Source organism: Pocillopora damicornis, chromosome 9, assembly GCF_964200805.1.
Source record: "Pocillopora damicornis chromosome 9, jaPocDami1.2, whole genome shotgun sequence".
Lineage (NCBI taxonomy): Eukaryota > Metazoa > Cnidaria > Anthozoa > Scleractinia > Pocilloporidae > Pocillopora > Pocillopora damicornis.
The window spans coordinates 2,178,799-2,195,399 of NC_142678.1; the positions used below are offsets into that span (position 1 = coordinate 2,178,799).

The 16,601-nt window shown below is 38.7% G+C and overlaps 2 protein-coding genes and 1 long non-coding RNA gene across 9 annotated transcripts; 2 read left to right on the plus strand and 1 right to left on the minus strand.

Annotated features, from left to right (window-relative positions):
* Positions 1–188: 188 nt before the first annotated feature.
* On the minus strand, positions 189–3,867 carry LOC149039605 (uncharacterized). Of its 5 annotated transcripts, XR_016179916.1 has the most exons (4): positions 3,757–3,867; positions 1,625–1,826; positions 1,461–1,489; positions 194–659 (listed from the first exon to the last, which is right to left on the minus strand). It is a non-coding gene; the product is annotated as an uncharacterized LOC149039605 (long non-coding RNA). The 5 variants fall into 5 exon arrangements; XR_016179918.1 differs by lacking the exons at positions 1,461–1,489; positions 3,757–3,867 and adding an exon at positions 3,290–3,400 and having other exon boundaries at positions 189–659; XR_016179919.1 differs by lacking the exon at positions 1,461–1,489.
* On the plus strand, positions 3,431–9,592 carry LOC113665282 (uncharacterized). 3 transcript variants are annotated; one of them, XM_089183187.1, is made up of 6 exons: positions 4,272–4,466; positions 4,794–5,326; positions 5,446–5,693; positions 6,323–6,391; positions 6,791–7,116; positions 7,623–7,657. In XM_089183187.1, the coding sequence occupies exons 1-5, from the start codon at positions 4,440–4,442 to the stop codon at positions 7,096–7,098; spliced, it is 1,185 nt and encodes a 394-aa protein (XP_089039313.1). In that variant the 5' UTR covers positions 4,272–4,439; the 3' UTR covers positions 7,099–7,116; positions 7,623–7,657. The 3 variants fall into 3 exon arrangements, with proteins under 3 accessions (XP_089039314.1, XP_027036759.2, XP_089039313.1); XM_089183188.1 differs by lacking the exon at positions 4,272–4,466 and adding an exon at positions 3,431–3,619 and having other exon boundaries at positions 6,791–9,592; XM_027180958.2 differs by having other exon boundaries at positions 4,233–4,466; positions 6,791–9,592.
* A 2,085-nt stretch (positions 9,593–11,677) lies between these two features.
* Positions 11,678–16,583, plus strand: LOC113665293 (MICAL-like protein 1). The gene is made up of 5 exons (XM_089183189.1): positions 11,678–12,339; positions 13,644–13,692; positions 13,929–14,073; positions 14,340–14,372; positions 15,559–16,583. The coding sequence occupies exons 1-5, from the start codon at positions 12,164–12,166 to the stop codon at positions 15,726–15,728; spliced, it is 573 nt and encodes a 190-aa protein (XP_089039315.1). The 5' UTR covers positions 11,678–12,163; the 3' UTR covers positions 15,729–16,583.
* Positions 16,584–16,601: the final 18 nt, after the last annotated feature.

Below are 16,601 nucleotides of genomic sequence, written 5' to 3' on the forward strand. Positions count from 1 at the left end.
TCGTTTTCACGCTGGATTTCATGGGTCAGAATTTAACCCCCCTCTTAAAAGCCGTCTGAGCAAGTGGCAAAGCTGGCACCAAAACTTTTCATGTTTAGTAGGACCTAATGAACACTTTTACACTAGGTGCTTGCTTTCAGCACGAACTTCACACGGGACCTTATTTTATGACATTTGCTCCCAGACTGATAGCCTTTTGAAAAAAAATAGCTCTTCCAGCTAACCATAACTTGTTTGAAAGTTAGCGTAAACGTAATTCAGGCAGGAAGCGTGACATTCGAAATCATCATGTTTCCAAGTGGTTACCACCTGACATAAGTTAGTTAAGTCCGTATTTGAGTTACGTGACCCACCCAGCCAGAGCTTATCCTGGTTTCTATGGCGACTAACAGTATTACTACTCCCCTCTGGATGGGATGTCAGTCCAACGCAAGGTAACCTCCCAACATTTCATTAGGTTTTCCTAATAATTTGCCGGTAACCGTACCGGATACGCACCCGTACCGAACACGCACCCGTACCGTGCCTCTCTCCTGGGTGGGTGCACTGTGAGAACAAAATGTCTTTCCCAAGAACTCGACAAAATGACCCGGCCAATTCTCAAACTAGAACCTCTCAACCAAGAGCCCAGCGCACTGACCATCACCCAAAATGAGGTACTAAAACAAAATATGGGGAAGCATCAAATAAATACTTGACTATTCGATTTTGTATTCAGATAAAAAGTACTGGTCGACTTGTCGTTCTGAAGAATGCAGTCAGTGTAATGCACTCGTACGTTTGGCTGGTAGTACTGCATATAGCATCGCGCCCTACCCTATCTGCTATATTTCTATTTCCCTTCGAAATATTTTTTTGAAACTTTTTTTAAAAATGACAAACTAGTGAGAAGCACTGCATGAACTAAAATGGCTAAAACTTTTTTCAATCTCCCACGCGTCTCGTCTGAAAATAAAAAACTTCATCAAGGTTTTACGAGAAGGGTAATAAAGATTGCTTATGCACAAATAACTGCTTATTTTCGACCTTAATGTTTAGTGTGAAGCAAGCGGAAAGTATTTGCAAGGTATGAGTGAGGTGTTGTGTATGCGTGCAATTTTCGGACATTACATGCACGGATACGTCATGGATTTAGGGGTCACTGAGTAAGTTCACACCAGACTTTGCGAATACCTTCCGCTTGCTTCACACCATGCGTTTAAGTCGAAAATAGATGTAAGAAAAAAGCTTTTTACCTTACTTGGAGTTTGTTATTGTCAGAAGAACTGCGTTGGAGATTAAAACAAAGTTTTACCATTAAAGTTCGTTCAATGCTGCCCATTAGTTCATCACCTAATTAAATTTTGTTGAAAGGCGTGCGGACTTCATCCCTAATCCGTGGCACATGACGAAATATCGTGTTGAGTCTCGTGACAAACAACTATAAGTGACACGTGACAGCTGACCTCATTAAGACTTACCGTAGACTCACCGTGGGCTTCCCGAACTCCTGGGAAAGATCGAAGGAAGCAAGGCGGTGTGAGAAAAAAAAGTGACTGCGTTTGTCCTTGAGAACCAAAGAATACGCGACAACTACGTACAAAAAATACTTTCACACATTCAGAATAAATCAAATCGCATTTACCTATGGTCAAAGGAAAAAGGAACGGCCTAACTTTTATGGAATGTTCAGTCAAAGTCTGCCGATTTCTGCCACTTTCACCGCTATGTTGAAAATGAAGATACCATAATGCAACGTAATCGGAGTGCGCACACTGCCTGGGGTGCAAATGACTACCTCTTCGTTTTACGATCATTATGCAATGCAATCAGAGTGTGCCCACCACCTGCGAAAGAAGGAAGTGCATATGTATATCGTCAGTTTCTAAAGACAAGAAGTGATTACGACACCTCATTGGCAGAAATATTGGACAAGATGGCGGCCGCGCTTGCGCATTTCGTCCATAATGGCGTCCAAATAATATAAGAAACTGTATGGAAATGTATAAAATTTCTAAAATGTAACAATCAGGAGCTCACGGTCCCGTCTGCTCTCGATCGAGACATATTCAGTACTGATTCTGCTATCCATCAACCCTCACAGTGTCTCGATAAATAAAAACCACTCACTTCCCGAGCCAGTTCTTTTGTCATTGTTTATTGACCTAAGTCGCCATATAGTTCTTCAAAATCCGTCGTTCTCCATCCCAAACACTCGCCTATTACAGGAAAGTGCATCAATGAAGTCAACTGATCTCGATCGAATTGACTGCTACTGAGTTCGAAGCGTCAAACTATCCTGTAAAATTATCATTTCCTCTCATCAAAAAACTTCCCAACGCGCCAGAATATCCCTTATTTTCCTTGTTGAGTAAGTGACGAGACGCCATGTTGAAAACTATTACTAAAATGATTAAACACGAGCAACGCTGATCTTCGAATCATCGGCCATATTTGTTGATGTTCTTGCTGGGAAATAAATTCTCAGGTCCTTTTCGGAATAAAAATATGCCAGGCGTTAAATGCAAATTCAGTAGTCTTGGTGCGAAAATTTAATAAAAGCAAATCAAAATTCTGACATCAAGTCATCGCTCTGCCTCGAAAAATCCCAAAGATTTACTTGCAGGTCTTCTTTTCTTTTTTTTTTTCATCAAATAGAAGATCTGCAGTACTCAAATTGTGTAAGTCATGGAACGAAACACGCTTCTTTGCAGATCGAGCCGTGATCGCCGCCACATTGAATTCTCTTAATATTCTATTGTTCCGGAGTGTAATACAATATACCGCTGATAATTGTTAGCGGGCTCGAAATGTCCTTGATTTCTGGCCAAGTTTTCCCACCCGTTTAGAATATACGTGGAAAATGTTTCTAGACATTTATTTGGACCAAATACCCAGTGGATTGAGCTGTCCCCTGCGGTTTTTTCCCCATCGATGTGTCTATTTCCAAATTTTAAAGAAGCCGATAATTTTTATCAAAATGTCAGGCATACGGAGACAGATTTGATTTGATGTTTTGCTTTCATGGTCGGATTTATTTTTAAAACAAATGCAAATTTAACCTACGCCAAACAGAAAAAGAAATCAATGCAATTTTAAGTAAGGACATTCTTGCAAATTCCAGGCTGGCGAAATATAACTGTTCCATCAGGGAAACCATAACTATTAAATAAGCGGTTTTGACTCATCTCAATCGGATAGAGTGGAAGTACAGACAAGGGAATTTCCCTCAGATTCCATAATCATAACATTGTCTACCTGTTCCGGAATAAATGTACATGCAAATTTTCTCTTTTGGACAGGCACTCACCTTTGCGAGCTTTTATGTGGCGAAAGTGATGATTATAAATTTCAAAGGTTTATAAACCTCCGAGCTGTTGAGAGAAATTTCGCTTAAAAGCCGAAATCTCTTTTCTCTCCCCACCCCACCTCCCCCTCCCCCTCCCCCGCCACCCGTTTGAAAGTCCGGGGCTTTAAGGGGGGTTCCCATCTGACTCAGCGTCGTATTATCTGCAATCTTAATATATCACGTACTAAGGGACCAGTGTTCCTGTAACTGCTTCGACTCTGCTAATTCTACACGCTACATTAAACAGAATGAAAACCATGAACTAAAAAAGGGCATTTACGCTAGTAGAAGGTAAGAATACTTTTCAAGATGGCGGTTGTTATTTGAGCCTCCTTCGAAGTTCGCCTAGCCCCAACAAAGCTAAGATTTTAAAATTTTACGGTTAAATTAACACGACTGGTTTATGAGACTTGATTCAAAATTCTTACCACTTGAAATCCATGCTATCATACAAGTCCGTTGACCTAGTTGCATGACCAAAACAAGCATCACACTCGTTTCAGTGGGAACTAACGGACTGAAAGAATGATTGATATCGTTAAAAATCCCGGATATTTCGGTTTTACAAATATCCTATGACTCATCCCTCGGTGGAACTGGCATGTTCAGGCGAAAAAGTGTCTAAGCTATATTCTCGAAACTACAATGTCAGGAAAAAGAAAGAGATCAAATGAATCTACCAACAGAGGTCTCTTTGTGTGACTCTAGCAACTGCTATCTTTATAACAGTTTACAAGTCCTATTTGTCTTAAGTAAATTGGTCTGGTTTTTTATAAAATTTGGTATCAGTTGTGAATATTTTGGAAGGTGCTAGTGGGTCATTGGTATATATAATTAGTCATTTTTAAACTGAAATGTAGTCAACATGATGTCATCATGAACTGTTTAAATATTTCAGTTCTCTGTTTTAATTTTTGTAAGATTCTGAAACAGGCATGATTCTGAAATATTTGATAAATGATCTTCTTAATAACCACAGAACCTTTTGAATTCAGCTAGACATACACTATACAGTGCATATGGTGAATATATTGAACCATTAGTGAGATCCTCAAGAAGTTGATTCTAAATTAACATATAATTGACATAGCAGTATTTTTATTTTAACACAATGGAGGTGATCATTAGAGTCAGTGAGGTAAGAAGTTTTGATGCCGTTGGAATGGGGAATCCTCGGTATGTTGTTATTTGTCTTTTACCAAATAGCTCGATAGCAAACCAAACCATTTCAAGTCGTCACTTGGTACCACTTTTCTAAGTTCTCTCTTCTATGAATTCATTTGAATTTGTCATTTGAAATGTTCCATACAACAAAGTAACAGAAATATTCCAAAGATTTGATCAAAAAATATCTATGTGGGAAAATTCTCTCATTTGCAAAATATTGATTATTGTGTTTGTTTTATTTAATAAATCATATTTCTCTGTGAGAATATTAGATGAAATGGAAAACTGTTCTTTGCAGGTATTTAACCATCAACATAATTATATTGAACAACGTGGAAAGATGCTCTCCCCACTTCATGAACATCCCCTGGAGCAGGTCAATCCCATGGAAGTGTATAGACCATATGGAGGACGGTGGAAGTGTGACAACTGCAATTCTGAGAGTGGTGGGATGAACCCTTTTCCCTTCCACTGTAGACTGTGTTCTTTCGACCTGTGCTATTCTTGTATGAACATACAGCATCAGGTAAGCAACTTGATCCATCGGCATCAGCTGTATTACATGGAGACCAGTCGACTATGTTATCAAAATCAGGACGGAATTTGGCGGTGCGATGTTTGTAAAAAGACAAGTGATGCACTGAGAGAAACATTCTCATACCACTGCCCAACTTGTGAGGACTTTGATGTTTGCCGCAGCTGTTATGAGCCTAAGAGGCATCCTATCCATGTTCATGAGCTTAAAGTGGTTGACACGTCACTAATCTATTCTCAAACTGGTGGAAACTGGTTTTGTGACATCTGTGAGACCACGAGTAGGCCATATGAAAAGTAAGTGAAATTTTCTTTTGTGATATCCCATATCGAGTCTTTATACCTCACTAAGAAAAGTGGTTGAGAAAGGGTGTTGCATTGATGTTTTGAGTAATGTTTTCCTTGTTTTCTTTCAGCTTCTCTCATCATTGTGGAGATTGTGAATTTGATGTGTGCCAAGAATGTTTTAGGCCGCATACTACACGTCTACATGAACACCCGCTATACAAGGCAGACTCACATCATGTGTATGCGCAATTCAGTGGTGGCTGGCGATGTGATCGTTGTGAATCCGTGCACAATAACCCCACGGATAACAAACCATGGCATTGCCAAACTTGCGAATTTGATCTTTGTCATGACTGTATGAGTACAACAATTGAAGGTAAGAATTCATATCCAGTAGGAACAGGTCAGAAACAATTTTACTACCAGGCCTAGATGCCCTTATACAGGTAACAAGTGAATTTCTGCTTCAGTCAAATGGCTCTCACTGCTACAGTAGAGCCTTTGGTATCATCCCAGTTGTAGCAGTATAGGATGATACGGAGTAATTCTCCCCTCCCCTTCCCTCCCTAACCCCCACCTCTGGATGGGATGGCAGGCCAGGCCAGTCCAGTCCAGGGTTATTTCTTTTCACCTAAAATCAGGTTGTATTTTCTCCATACTGTCCTTCATACAGTTCTTATGGTACTGACAGGAGAATTTATTAAGTACCAATCAAGATCCTCAACACTGGGTGATCATGTGCTTTCTTCTCATTGCATTGATGTTTGATTCAGGGGTGATATGGTAGAGAGAAAATAGATGCAGGTCACTATAAGATGTCAAAGGGTTAAGTAGCCCCAGCATTTCAAAACAGAAGGTTCCCATGACATTTGCCAGGACTTGAAACATTCCTGTGTGGAGATAGGCATTGAAAGTCATACTGTGCATGTAACTTTTTCTCTGATTTTCCTCATGTCTTTTTCACTTGAGTTTTCTGACAATTTCTTTTTGTGTGTGGTTATTTAGCTGCCGATCAAACAGGCCCATCACCAGGACATTTAGGCAGAAATAGGGGATTTGCCCTGCCCAGAACAGGTTTGTATACACTCAGTTAGTATAACCTAACACCAGTGGTCCTATTGAAGCTCAAGTCAGACTTGTTTTGATGACTGTCTTTTAATGACTGTCTTCTAGGCAATAGCACATGTACATACTGAGACTTCCTTCAATTTCATGTCCTCATAACCAAGTGATTGATTTTGTTACATCTCCCATACTGATTTCTGGTAATCAGTTATACTCCTGGCTCTAGAGAGGCATTATGAGGATGGAATGTCTTGCTCAAGAGCTCCAAACAGTACCTACTTAGGGTCTCCATCTGTCAAGCTGGAGGGTGACTTACCACTTCACCTTTTTTCCTCCCACAGCCTAAATGTTCAGGAAATTTTGTATGTTTCATTCAAGATCATTAACTCATAAATCTACTTTTTGAAGGGCGGCAACCACAAGAGAACCCTTGGGTTGTTAGAAATCGCTTGACACCAACACCGAACAGTGAGTCTGCCTCACCGTTGCCATTTGTGACAGAGAAAGGCAACACTCTTGCTTCTCCAGAAGACACAGATGACAATTCCAAGTGCATCATTTGCATGGAACAACCCAAAAATGCTACAGTCATACATGGTGACACAGGACACTGCTGTTGTTGCTATGCCTGTGCGCAAGTGCTCAAACAAAGGGGGGACCCTTGCCCGATTTGCAGGGCCCCTATTGATCATGTGATCAGGCAGTTTAATGCTTGAGGTGAAGTACCATGTAAGGTCAGCTGAAGAGTAACCTAAGTAGAAATACATTTTGATCATCAAATAACCACTTAGTGACAATAAGGGGGTTGTAGATGAAGATTAGTTTAAAGTCATGTAACTGATATCATTTTATTTCATGTGCCACTTTTCATGTCTCTTTTCCTGATTAAAGCACCATGAAGGGTAAATAAGACATTTTCTAGGTGCACATTTGAGAGAACCATCAAATAGCATTCCACCGAGTACAAGTAAACACAAAATAAAGTCAGATCTGAAGATAAAATTCTTAGTTAAGACTTAAAAAAAAAACTAAACTTTTGTTACTCTTTTTTTGTCTAATTTAACCTTTTAAAAAAAAAGGTAGAGTCATTTTTAGGGTATCAGTGAGGGTGAAATCTCTAAGTTAAACAGGTAATTTCACGCTTAAACATAGGCCTTTCTAATTATAGTATCTTGATTTTGGCTTCAAAGGGAAGTATAACCAAAGTTTAAAATCTTATCTAATGTAAGGTTTTTTAAAGGAAACAACATTAAAACCAAAGAACAATGATATCAACTACTCGTCCTGAGTTTTGCACCTGCACAAGGCATGGTTTCTCCGCTCGAAGTAGCTCATCGGTTTTGCGGAAGAAAAAAAAAAGCTGGCTACTCACAAAGTATGCTGTACGGCATATTTATGCTCTCTGGCAGCTTACATCAACTGGCTAAATACCAATTTCTTGTTTGGTTTGCTTGTTTGTAAAACGCAAGGGTCGCTTCTAAAATGCAAATAACACTGAGACATGTACTTTTTCAGTATTCCCTGATAATTTGCTGCTACAATGTATCCAGTTATATTCCTGGGTGGCCAGAGAGCTCCTGTGATATTAATGTCGTCATCCTTTCCTATTCGAGTGATTATACAAATGTATCTACATTTATCAGGTAGTTTCATAGTGTCTTTCAAATGTAGTTTATAGTTAACAGTTATTAGCAGAAGTGGAGGTGATTTGGGTTGATGTTTACTTAGCCACAAAGGTGATTAACTCTGAATAACTGTTTGAGTATATACCACACAGAAATCAAAATTTGGTCAAAATTACAAAAAATGGTTGGGACTTAAACTCTTGACGTGAGATTTTTTTAATTACTTCCAAACTAGCGAATTAGCGCGTGCAAAAAGGATTAATCACCCATGTAACATATACGAAAGCATAATATTACATCATATCTCTAAAAAAAATGGATTATCGTAAGCAGAGATTAAAGCAGGCTGGTGTAGTCTGGAAAAAACGCGTGAAGCATTTAAAAAAACATTTACCCGTGTTGCAACGAAATGATTTAAATCACTTTAAGATAATCTTACGAATTTTTTCGAACTTTTGGACTTCACATTTTTATAAGCAGGTTTAGTTCAGTTTCTTCTATCTCCTTTGCACAAAGATTAAGGCAATTGTATGTGTTTAAGTAAAAGGTTAGATGTTGACAATTCCTTTAAATCTCCAGATTTAAGGTAATAATTAACAAATATTCACGTCAGTATTGGTGGTCAGTCGTCCTAGTATATACTTAAAGAGTGAGATAACATAGCACAAAAAAATGATTTTATAACATAGCTAGTAAATTTGTCTGATCAAATTCAGTTGCGCGAGCGTGCTTCATATTCCTGTTGTGCACCCTCACGACGTCAGCAAACAAATCCTTCGACAAAAATTTTCCATAGGGTTGAAAATGGTTATAAAACAAGTGGTTCATACGTCAGCTGTGCGTTCATCGAGACATGAAGCACTTGGGAAGTTTGGAGGTTCCTTATCATCAGTTGAGGCTACGCCTCGAGCAACTCTTACGCATCTTTTGTGTTCTCCGGACTTCCCGCGTACTTCATATCTAGATGAACGCACGCTGACGTATGACCCAAGTGTTAATTAATTTATTTATTTCTGCAACGATTACTATACTTTCGGTTTCCAAATCCCGCACGGGTTGCCACAGGAAGTTTAAGTAGCCAATCAGAGCGCTTTTAACGCCATCCACTGTTTTAGCATTTACTAATAGCTATTATCAATTCATTATTAATATCTATGACCGTTCCTTGAGTAGCTTAAGATTAATAGCTTAGGATTGATAAGTTGTCCATAATTTTTGTTGTTGACACTCCTGTTATGTTGTCACATTGTTATTTTTAAACTACTGTAATTATATGAAAGTCATATATTTGAACTGCGGATGAAGACGTGAATATGAAAGCGATCTTCGCGGTACTAGTAATGAACACTACTTGAGCAGGAGTGAAAAAAAAAATTCAGGGATCAATACGGGATCCTGTACAGGCCTGAATTTTTTTCAGGCCCCTTTTTTCACTACTGCTCAAGTAGTGTTCATTACTGCGTAGATCATTTTCCTATTCCCGTTGTTATTGTTATACAATATCAGTAGCCCATTATCCAAGGGATGACAATTCATGTAACTGTTGTGACTGGTTAGAATAAATTTTACTGTTATCATACCTCAATAATTTGTTCTCTCAATTTGCGTGTCAAGTACTGTTAGGGGATTCCTAATAGTCTAACGCCCTTCATTCCCCAAGAAGTCTGCGCGTCAGTAATTTTCTAAGAGGGAGAGAGTGTTGGAATCGCAATCTATTGTTTTTAATCATTGATGAATTTTGGCAGCGTTATCTTTATGAAAAATCCTCAAAAAATATATATATTCTTTCATTACAGGGTCTAATCTTGAAGTTGGGACTGAACGTTCTTATCTTCATGTCTTTGTTTAAATATATTTAATTATTTACACAATTACTTAAATATGTATGTAAGCATGTATCTTTTGGGCGATCATAGCCTGAAAACTTAAATATCCTGAAAGTGTTCAAGAGATTTTTTGGGAAACCTAGAAGTTGGTAGATTTTATTTAAGCTCTTGCTACAGACGAAGTTCAAAGGACAAAACAGCAATCTTAATGTTCTCAAATGACGTTTATCCAGAGGTAAGTGTGATGTTAGTAGGCTCTTTAATTTGGGTTGATCTCAACTCTTACATTATTATGAAAGAGATTCTTGAAGTTATGTGAGCGCACGGGAGCGAAAAAGAGAGTGAAAGTTATCTGAGGGTAACATGATATCTTCTTAATTTTCCTTGCTCCTCTACTGAAGCTAAGCCACGGATTGGCTCCTTTGCATCTCGTGAACGTGGCTACGGAAATCACAGTTGATTCAGACACTTGACGGGTGTCGGCGCTAAGTTGTTAATTGCTAATCGCGCCATCCCGAATTCACACAAGTGCTTGGACGTAGCTTTAGAGATAATCAATTCCAGATTAGTTTTCGACTTCGCAAGGTTTTCCTGATTTCCGGCGCGAAAGATTAAGGTAAAATGGTTTCAACTGCTGTCATCTTCAATCATTGTTTAAAAAAGTCGGAAAGATTTTAAGACACTTTGAGCTGTTTTGCTTCTCGTCCTACCCTTTTTGGCCCAATATTGTACAAAGCAGAATTATTTGAGTGCGTAACTGTTCTTGCTGGTTATTTTTTAAGATAGACCGAAAAAGGAAAGACGAAGGCTATTTATGAGACGAAAAACCATATTTTTATTAAAATCAATAGCATCTGGATGATGTGAAACGCTGAAGCTCTTCTGTTACATAATCCTTCCTTCGCATTTGGATCGAAGCCTTACAAATAATTCAGTCCAGATCTGCGCTACTACTACTACTACTACTCAAGTTTTTTCGGATTTCCGGGGCGTTTGAGTCACGTAAATAATTTCGTCAGTTGTGGGTTTTTGAGCTGACAAAGAAACTGGGCATAAACTCAAACAGTATCCGGTGGAGTTTCCAGCGATTGTTATCAAGAACACTGTCACTCCATATAATAATATGTACTAGCAAACACTCAATCATACGTATTTGCACCCCATGTATAGAAAAAAACCTCTTTCTTGTGTGCGTTCTATAACGTATAATACATGAAATCATTTGATGAATCTTTGCTATCTTAATCTAATCAATACTGCTAACTCGTGTTTCTTGGTCAAACATGTACAGTTTGTTTTCGCATTATCGAAAAGTCCAGAAATATTTTAGCGGTTTATACTTGGTTCGATTTCAATCTGCAGTCAAGTTGCCAATGATATTACAAAAATATGTTGGCATCGACGCAAAAAAAATCAACGTACTTCATACCGAAGCGAAAGTTACAATAAGTCAGTTTCATTTTAACAGTTCGACATAAATTTCCAAACTCAAGCCTTAGGAGTGACTTGGGAGTTGCATTAGATTTCTCTGACGTAAAAAGCTAACTGATTGAAAACACACCAGGCAATGGGGACAATTTGTGGGTTTTACAAAGACTTTCCCTTTTGGAAATAACTCAGCACATTCTATTCATTCCATGCCAGCTGGCCTTTTAGTCGAGATGCAAGTAACTAGTTATTGCAATCATCGCTCATTTATCCTTACTAAAGTGTATTGTCAAAACTTCTAAGATTTAAAGGTTGTTGTTGTTTTCATCTTTCCGTCCAAGGTCATATTAGCATTAAGGATTTTATGCCTGTTATGCGTAAGAGGTTTTAAATTAGTGCTATAATATACTGTCAATATCTTTTACCTGTCAGTATGTTGGTTGGGCTGTTAGCATCGCATCAGCAATTGTATTTTCGCCTTTAGATGCAATCTTTCAATTATTTGATATTCTATGACCCTCAAAACAATTGATATCGGGTACTTCAAAGTTGTTGTTCTACATTGCTACCTGACCAAAGATCGACTGAGATAAATGAGTATTTCAGACCACCTTGGAGAGATTATAAAACAGACCGCAAATATAGCTGTTTTATGGACAACACATGCACGCGCGTGCCGTAATAAAACCCACAGGAAGGCGATAATGAAAAAAACATCAACGCTGACCTCACTTGAGAGATCTGAAAAGACCTGCTTATGACAAACTTCCGTCAAATTTCCATAACGAAACCAAGTGAAGTAGGCAAATTTCATCAGTCAGCATCTTGACGCCACGACAGACACTAGCAAACTAAAAATTTGCCCAAGTTATTATTTTGAAATTTTATTTATTGATTGCATCATGTCCACAAGACAGGCTGCAAGATCACGAAATTTAAAAGGAAAAGAAGCTCTGTTGGAATGGTGTAAGCAACAAACGTACGGTTACAAAGGCGTGAGCGTGCGTAATTTAAACTCTTCGTGGAGGGATGGCTTGGCATTTTGCGCGCTCTTACACAGATTCGATCCCGAACTGATGTAGGTATTCAAAATGATTGCACTCGACTCTCTCTCTTGATGTCTCCCTCTTTCTCGATCTCTCGCTATCTTTCTCTGTCCCTCTCTGTTTTCACCCTGGCGAGCAACAAAAGGTTGTTTATGGCTGAGACAGTGGAAGAAAGTCTACACAAACAACAGTATTTTTTTTCGAAATTGAAAACAAAGGTTTCACTCAGGGAAAGGGAAGCTGGGGTTTTTTACCACACCGCGGTAAATTTTTGGTCATTACAATTTTAAAATGCCACTATCCGCAGTATTTGCTACAATAATTAACTTCTGATATTTTGTGAGAAACTAGGACAATGACGCAGTGATATTTTAAGTGAAGACAGAGGAGATTCGTGAAAACTGCAGTAACTTGTAACTGGAACTTCTGCTTTTTTTAGCATTTGTTCATCATATGTGCGCGGTATGTGATGCGAACGCGACATGTAACATCACGGGAAACTTTCTAATCTGTATAATCCTCTGAAGTGAACCCAAACTTATTTATGTTAATTGATTGTCTGAGGTCACCAAGCGAGACGAGAGATTTAACCAAGAGGCACGTATCAATGCAAAAGTGTCCCTAAAATATTGAATTATTTAAGTATAGATTTTAACCGCAACGCGTTCATCTCGCAGACATCCAGTGAAAAATAAAATTGGAAAAGTTTCACTGCCGCCTTTACATACGAGTAATCGTTCAAACTGTCTTTTATATTGAAGTTAAGTGGAAACGTTAAAAATTATTGATAAACATCGCACAAATAGAGCGTTATTGATTGCAGCCATGGTAACAAGAATATTAAGGCCACAGAAGCTTTATTATGCAAAAAAAAAAATTAACGCCTACTTCTGGCTCGAGATTGATCGTAGCACTTTGATTTTGAGTCATACCCCTTTTATAAGAACCTAAATTGTATGTTTTTTCTTCGACTTTGACCTTGACTAAAGTTTTTAAATGCACAAGTAAATATGAAATATACAGATACCTTTAAGAGGGCGAACTTTCGACTCTGCACTAAATAGCATATAGGAAGTGAACCATCGATGGATAATGTCAATAAACTTTTTTTGTAAGGTTGGAGGAAAAGACAAGCCGAAGGTGGGGAAAATATAATTATTAACAGATTTTGAAATGATGCTAAAATGAAAGCATGGTATAGTTGTATTTTAGACTTACAATGGCGGTTCCTAATAATGTTAACATGACGCGGGTCTCTAAATATTGAGTTGGACAAGTTAAGGTTTGCGGATTGGTTCCACAGAGATATTTCTGATAATTTTCTTTCACTTTGCAGCAAATTTGACGACCTTTCTAAGGAGGACGCCTTGAAAAACAATGAATTGGTAGGTTTATTTGGACCAAACCGTGCATTCTTGCGAAAGAGAGAGTTTTAGTTTTGTGATATGTATAACTGATCTCCATATTTTCAAGTCTCTCCATAAACGAACGGACGAAAATGTATCATAACTTGAGGAAAACAGAGCAAGGACGATGAATGAAATTCAAGAACTTACTTAAGTCAAAGAGCGCATTGCCTCACGTTTTAGCTGTGTTGAGCAAAGTAAGTTTTATATTTCAGGCTTTCAAAGTGGCCGAGGAAAAACTCAAAGTCCCAGCTCTTTTGGAGGCAAGTGACCTGGTATCAATGGAAGAGATTGACGAGATGAGCGTGATGACGTATCTCTCCATGCTGTACAAACGAATTAAAAAAAATTCCTCGCCTGGTGAGTAGTTGCTTTTCTGATTTGAACTATTCTCGGAACGGAAATTCTTCTGATAATGCACGTTTGAGAAATTTAACAGGGGGAATATTGTTCCTTGCTGTCTTCAGTGGAGTGAAGCAATCTCGAAGACGTGCGCCAATCGTTTACAATACCGATCGTCTTAGTACACACCTTTTCGTTCACTTGCGCACGTCTGGTGTTTGTTTATGTAGGAAGAAAATGTCACTTTTTAAAATGATAGTGATATGTATTTTTTTATTTCATAGCCCCCAGAACTCCCGCGGTCAATTCTACTACAGGTATGTAGAATCTATGAAACTTTTGCAAATGATGCCAAACACGAACTGCCCAAAACTTTGACAATACTCAAATTTCACTCTAAATTCATCCAGCTGAGTTCTATAAAAAGTAAAATTAAAAACATCTTGTAAACCACATGTTGTAGACTCAAAAAAGGAATAAGTGGACCTGTCATTATTTAGCCCCTTCGGGGTGGGTCGAAGGATTCTAGGAGGGGGGGGAGGATCACGTGGTTTTCAAGGGGGTATGAAGGGAGATCAGTCGCCTCTAACAGAGTTTGGAGGGGGGAAATTAAGAAATTTGACCGCTAGTGAGCGGGATCATCAGAATACTACAGACCCTTATGGGGTATTAAGAAAATTTTATTGAGACACAACCAAGGATCGGTAATACGCAGTGATGCATAGCTGTTCTGTATTACCGTTTGCGACCTAACATCACTAGACCCACCTACACCTTCTTCAACTTTACCGCAATGGCACTAACTGTCATCGTCACACCTGTGTCCACTGTGCGTCAGTGACGTCGTCACCCGAGGAGAAATTTATTCATTTAATCTTAAAGAACGTGCTGCTCAATAGAATGTCCTCGGGGTATATCTTTCTACCTAAGAACTTCTTGAGAACCCCTCTTTGTTATGACGTCATTTGCCATTTCCTAGTTGCTTTTCGTCCGTGCGTATCCTTTGGTCTCGATACTTTAGGAAAACTGTCTTAATGAAACTGCGTATCGCGTGGCGTGATTGCAAAGTTTTGATTAACGTTGGCAGTTCTGACGTCCATATGTACATCCACTATTAGCTTCTAATATTCACTTTCTCTGGGTGTTTCCATGATCAGGGCCTGGTTTATCACAACTGTTATGACATGAAGAGTCCACATGCACGAACATTCCCTCCCCCCCACCCCACTGAGGAGATGTAGTCGTCTCAGGTTATCCCCCACCCCACCCTCACAGCATTTCGTCACGCCCCCTGGCAGTTCACCACTACCCATTTATACCCCTGGGTGGCGAGCGGCATTGAGAAAATAAAGTGTCTCGTCCAGGAGCACAACACAATTTTCAGCCGAGCTCAAGCCCAGGCCTACGTGTGCACACGTTATTACCCCTGTCGCTGCTTGGTTGTTTTGGTTGTCAAAAATATTTTTTGCCACTAATTTAAAATTCAATGTTTATCTGTTGTAGTTCCAACAAGGAGAACCCTTTTTGACGTCTTGAAAGATGAGAACAACTTCACCGAGCGTTTTGAGAGACGAAAACACCGTCTCAGTTCTGGAGAAAAAGACAACTTCTCTAACAGATCAGTGCCAAAGGAAACTACCTTAAGAGAACTACACCAGGAAAACCACGTCTAAATAGTAGATGAATACTGTCCCCCTTCATTGGACTGGAAGACAGTTGAAAACATCCAAATTTTTTTTTTGCTAGTTTGTCTCAAAATGACTGAAGTTGTATCGAAACGACCTTCTGTGTCTATCGAGTTGTCTTTTAGTTTGTATCAAAACGACCATACTACGATAAATTTCACATGCTAGTGATTGAATATGACTGCATCTGACCTGAGATCTTATCATTAGTATTAGTAGCTCGAAAAATTGATGGCAAAAAAAATATCTGTTCTATCAATCACTCACGTTTCAGCTCATGAATCATCTTTATCAAAATTTTTCGTTGCATGTCAACAGAGCTCCCTTTCACTTCCAAGATCTCGTTAGACCATTTTTCTGTCTGCCATACGATTCTTATGATGTTAGTTTGAAGTAATTGGTATTGGATCAATTGATAATGCCCTAATTGATATTTTTCTTTATTTCCGTTACTTATCGGCTCGATATTGTATCGGTATTGTAAGGAGAAATTCTATCATGGTCATTCGTTGGAGCTTAAGAGTTAAAGGAGATGTTATCAGCTGATAACGATGAAAACACTTAACAGGTGGACTTCACACAGATTATTAACCACTAAAATTGGAAACCAGCGGTAAAGGGCAACTGTAGTATGGATAGAGGTGTAACCTGGGATCTTTGCATTTTTTTCCTTCTCATTCGTGTTACGCATTTACCATTTTAATATATGAAAATAAGAAATTATGAAGCCTGTGTACGGATATATGGAGCACGCATGATACTGTTAAGTGGAGACATATGAAAATTATCTTTCATGAAATACAAAAATATAAGAGAACTTGAAATAAAAGTCGATTCACGTCTCCCTTTTGTTGCACTTCC

Coding starts and splice junctions, on each gene's coding strand:
- LOC113665282 (XM_027180958.2), top strand. CDS start 4,440: ATGGAGGTGATCATTAGAGTCAGTGAG. Junction 4,467..4,793: donor TGATCATTAGAGTCAGTGAG/GTAAGAAGTTTT, acceptor TGTTCTTTGCAG/GTATTTAACCATCAACATAA. Junction 5,694..6,322: donor TATGAGTACAACAATTGAAG/GTAAGAATTCAT, acceptor GTGGTTATTTAG/CTGCCGATCAAACAGGCCCA.
- LOC113665293 (XM_089183189.1), top strand. CDS start 12,164: ATGTCCACAAGACAGGCTGCAAGATCACGAAATTTAAAAGGAAAAGAA. Junction 12,340..13,643: donor AGATTCGATCCCGAACTGAT/GTAGGTATTCAA, acceptor TTCACTTTGCAG/CAAATTTGACGACCTTTCTA. Junction 13,693..13,928: donor CCTTGAAAAACAATGAATTG/GTAGGTTTATTT, acceptor TTTATATTTCAG/GCTTTCAAAGTGGCCGAGGA.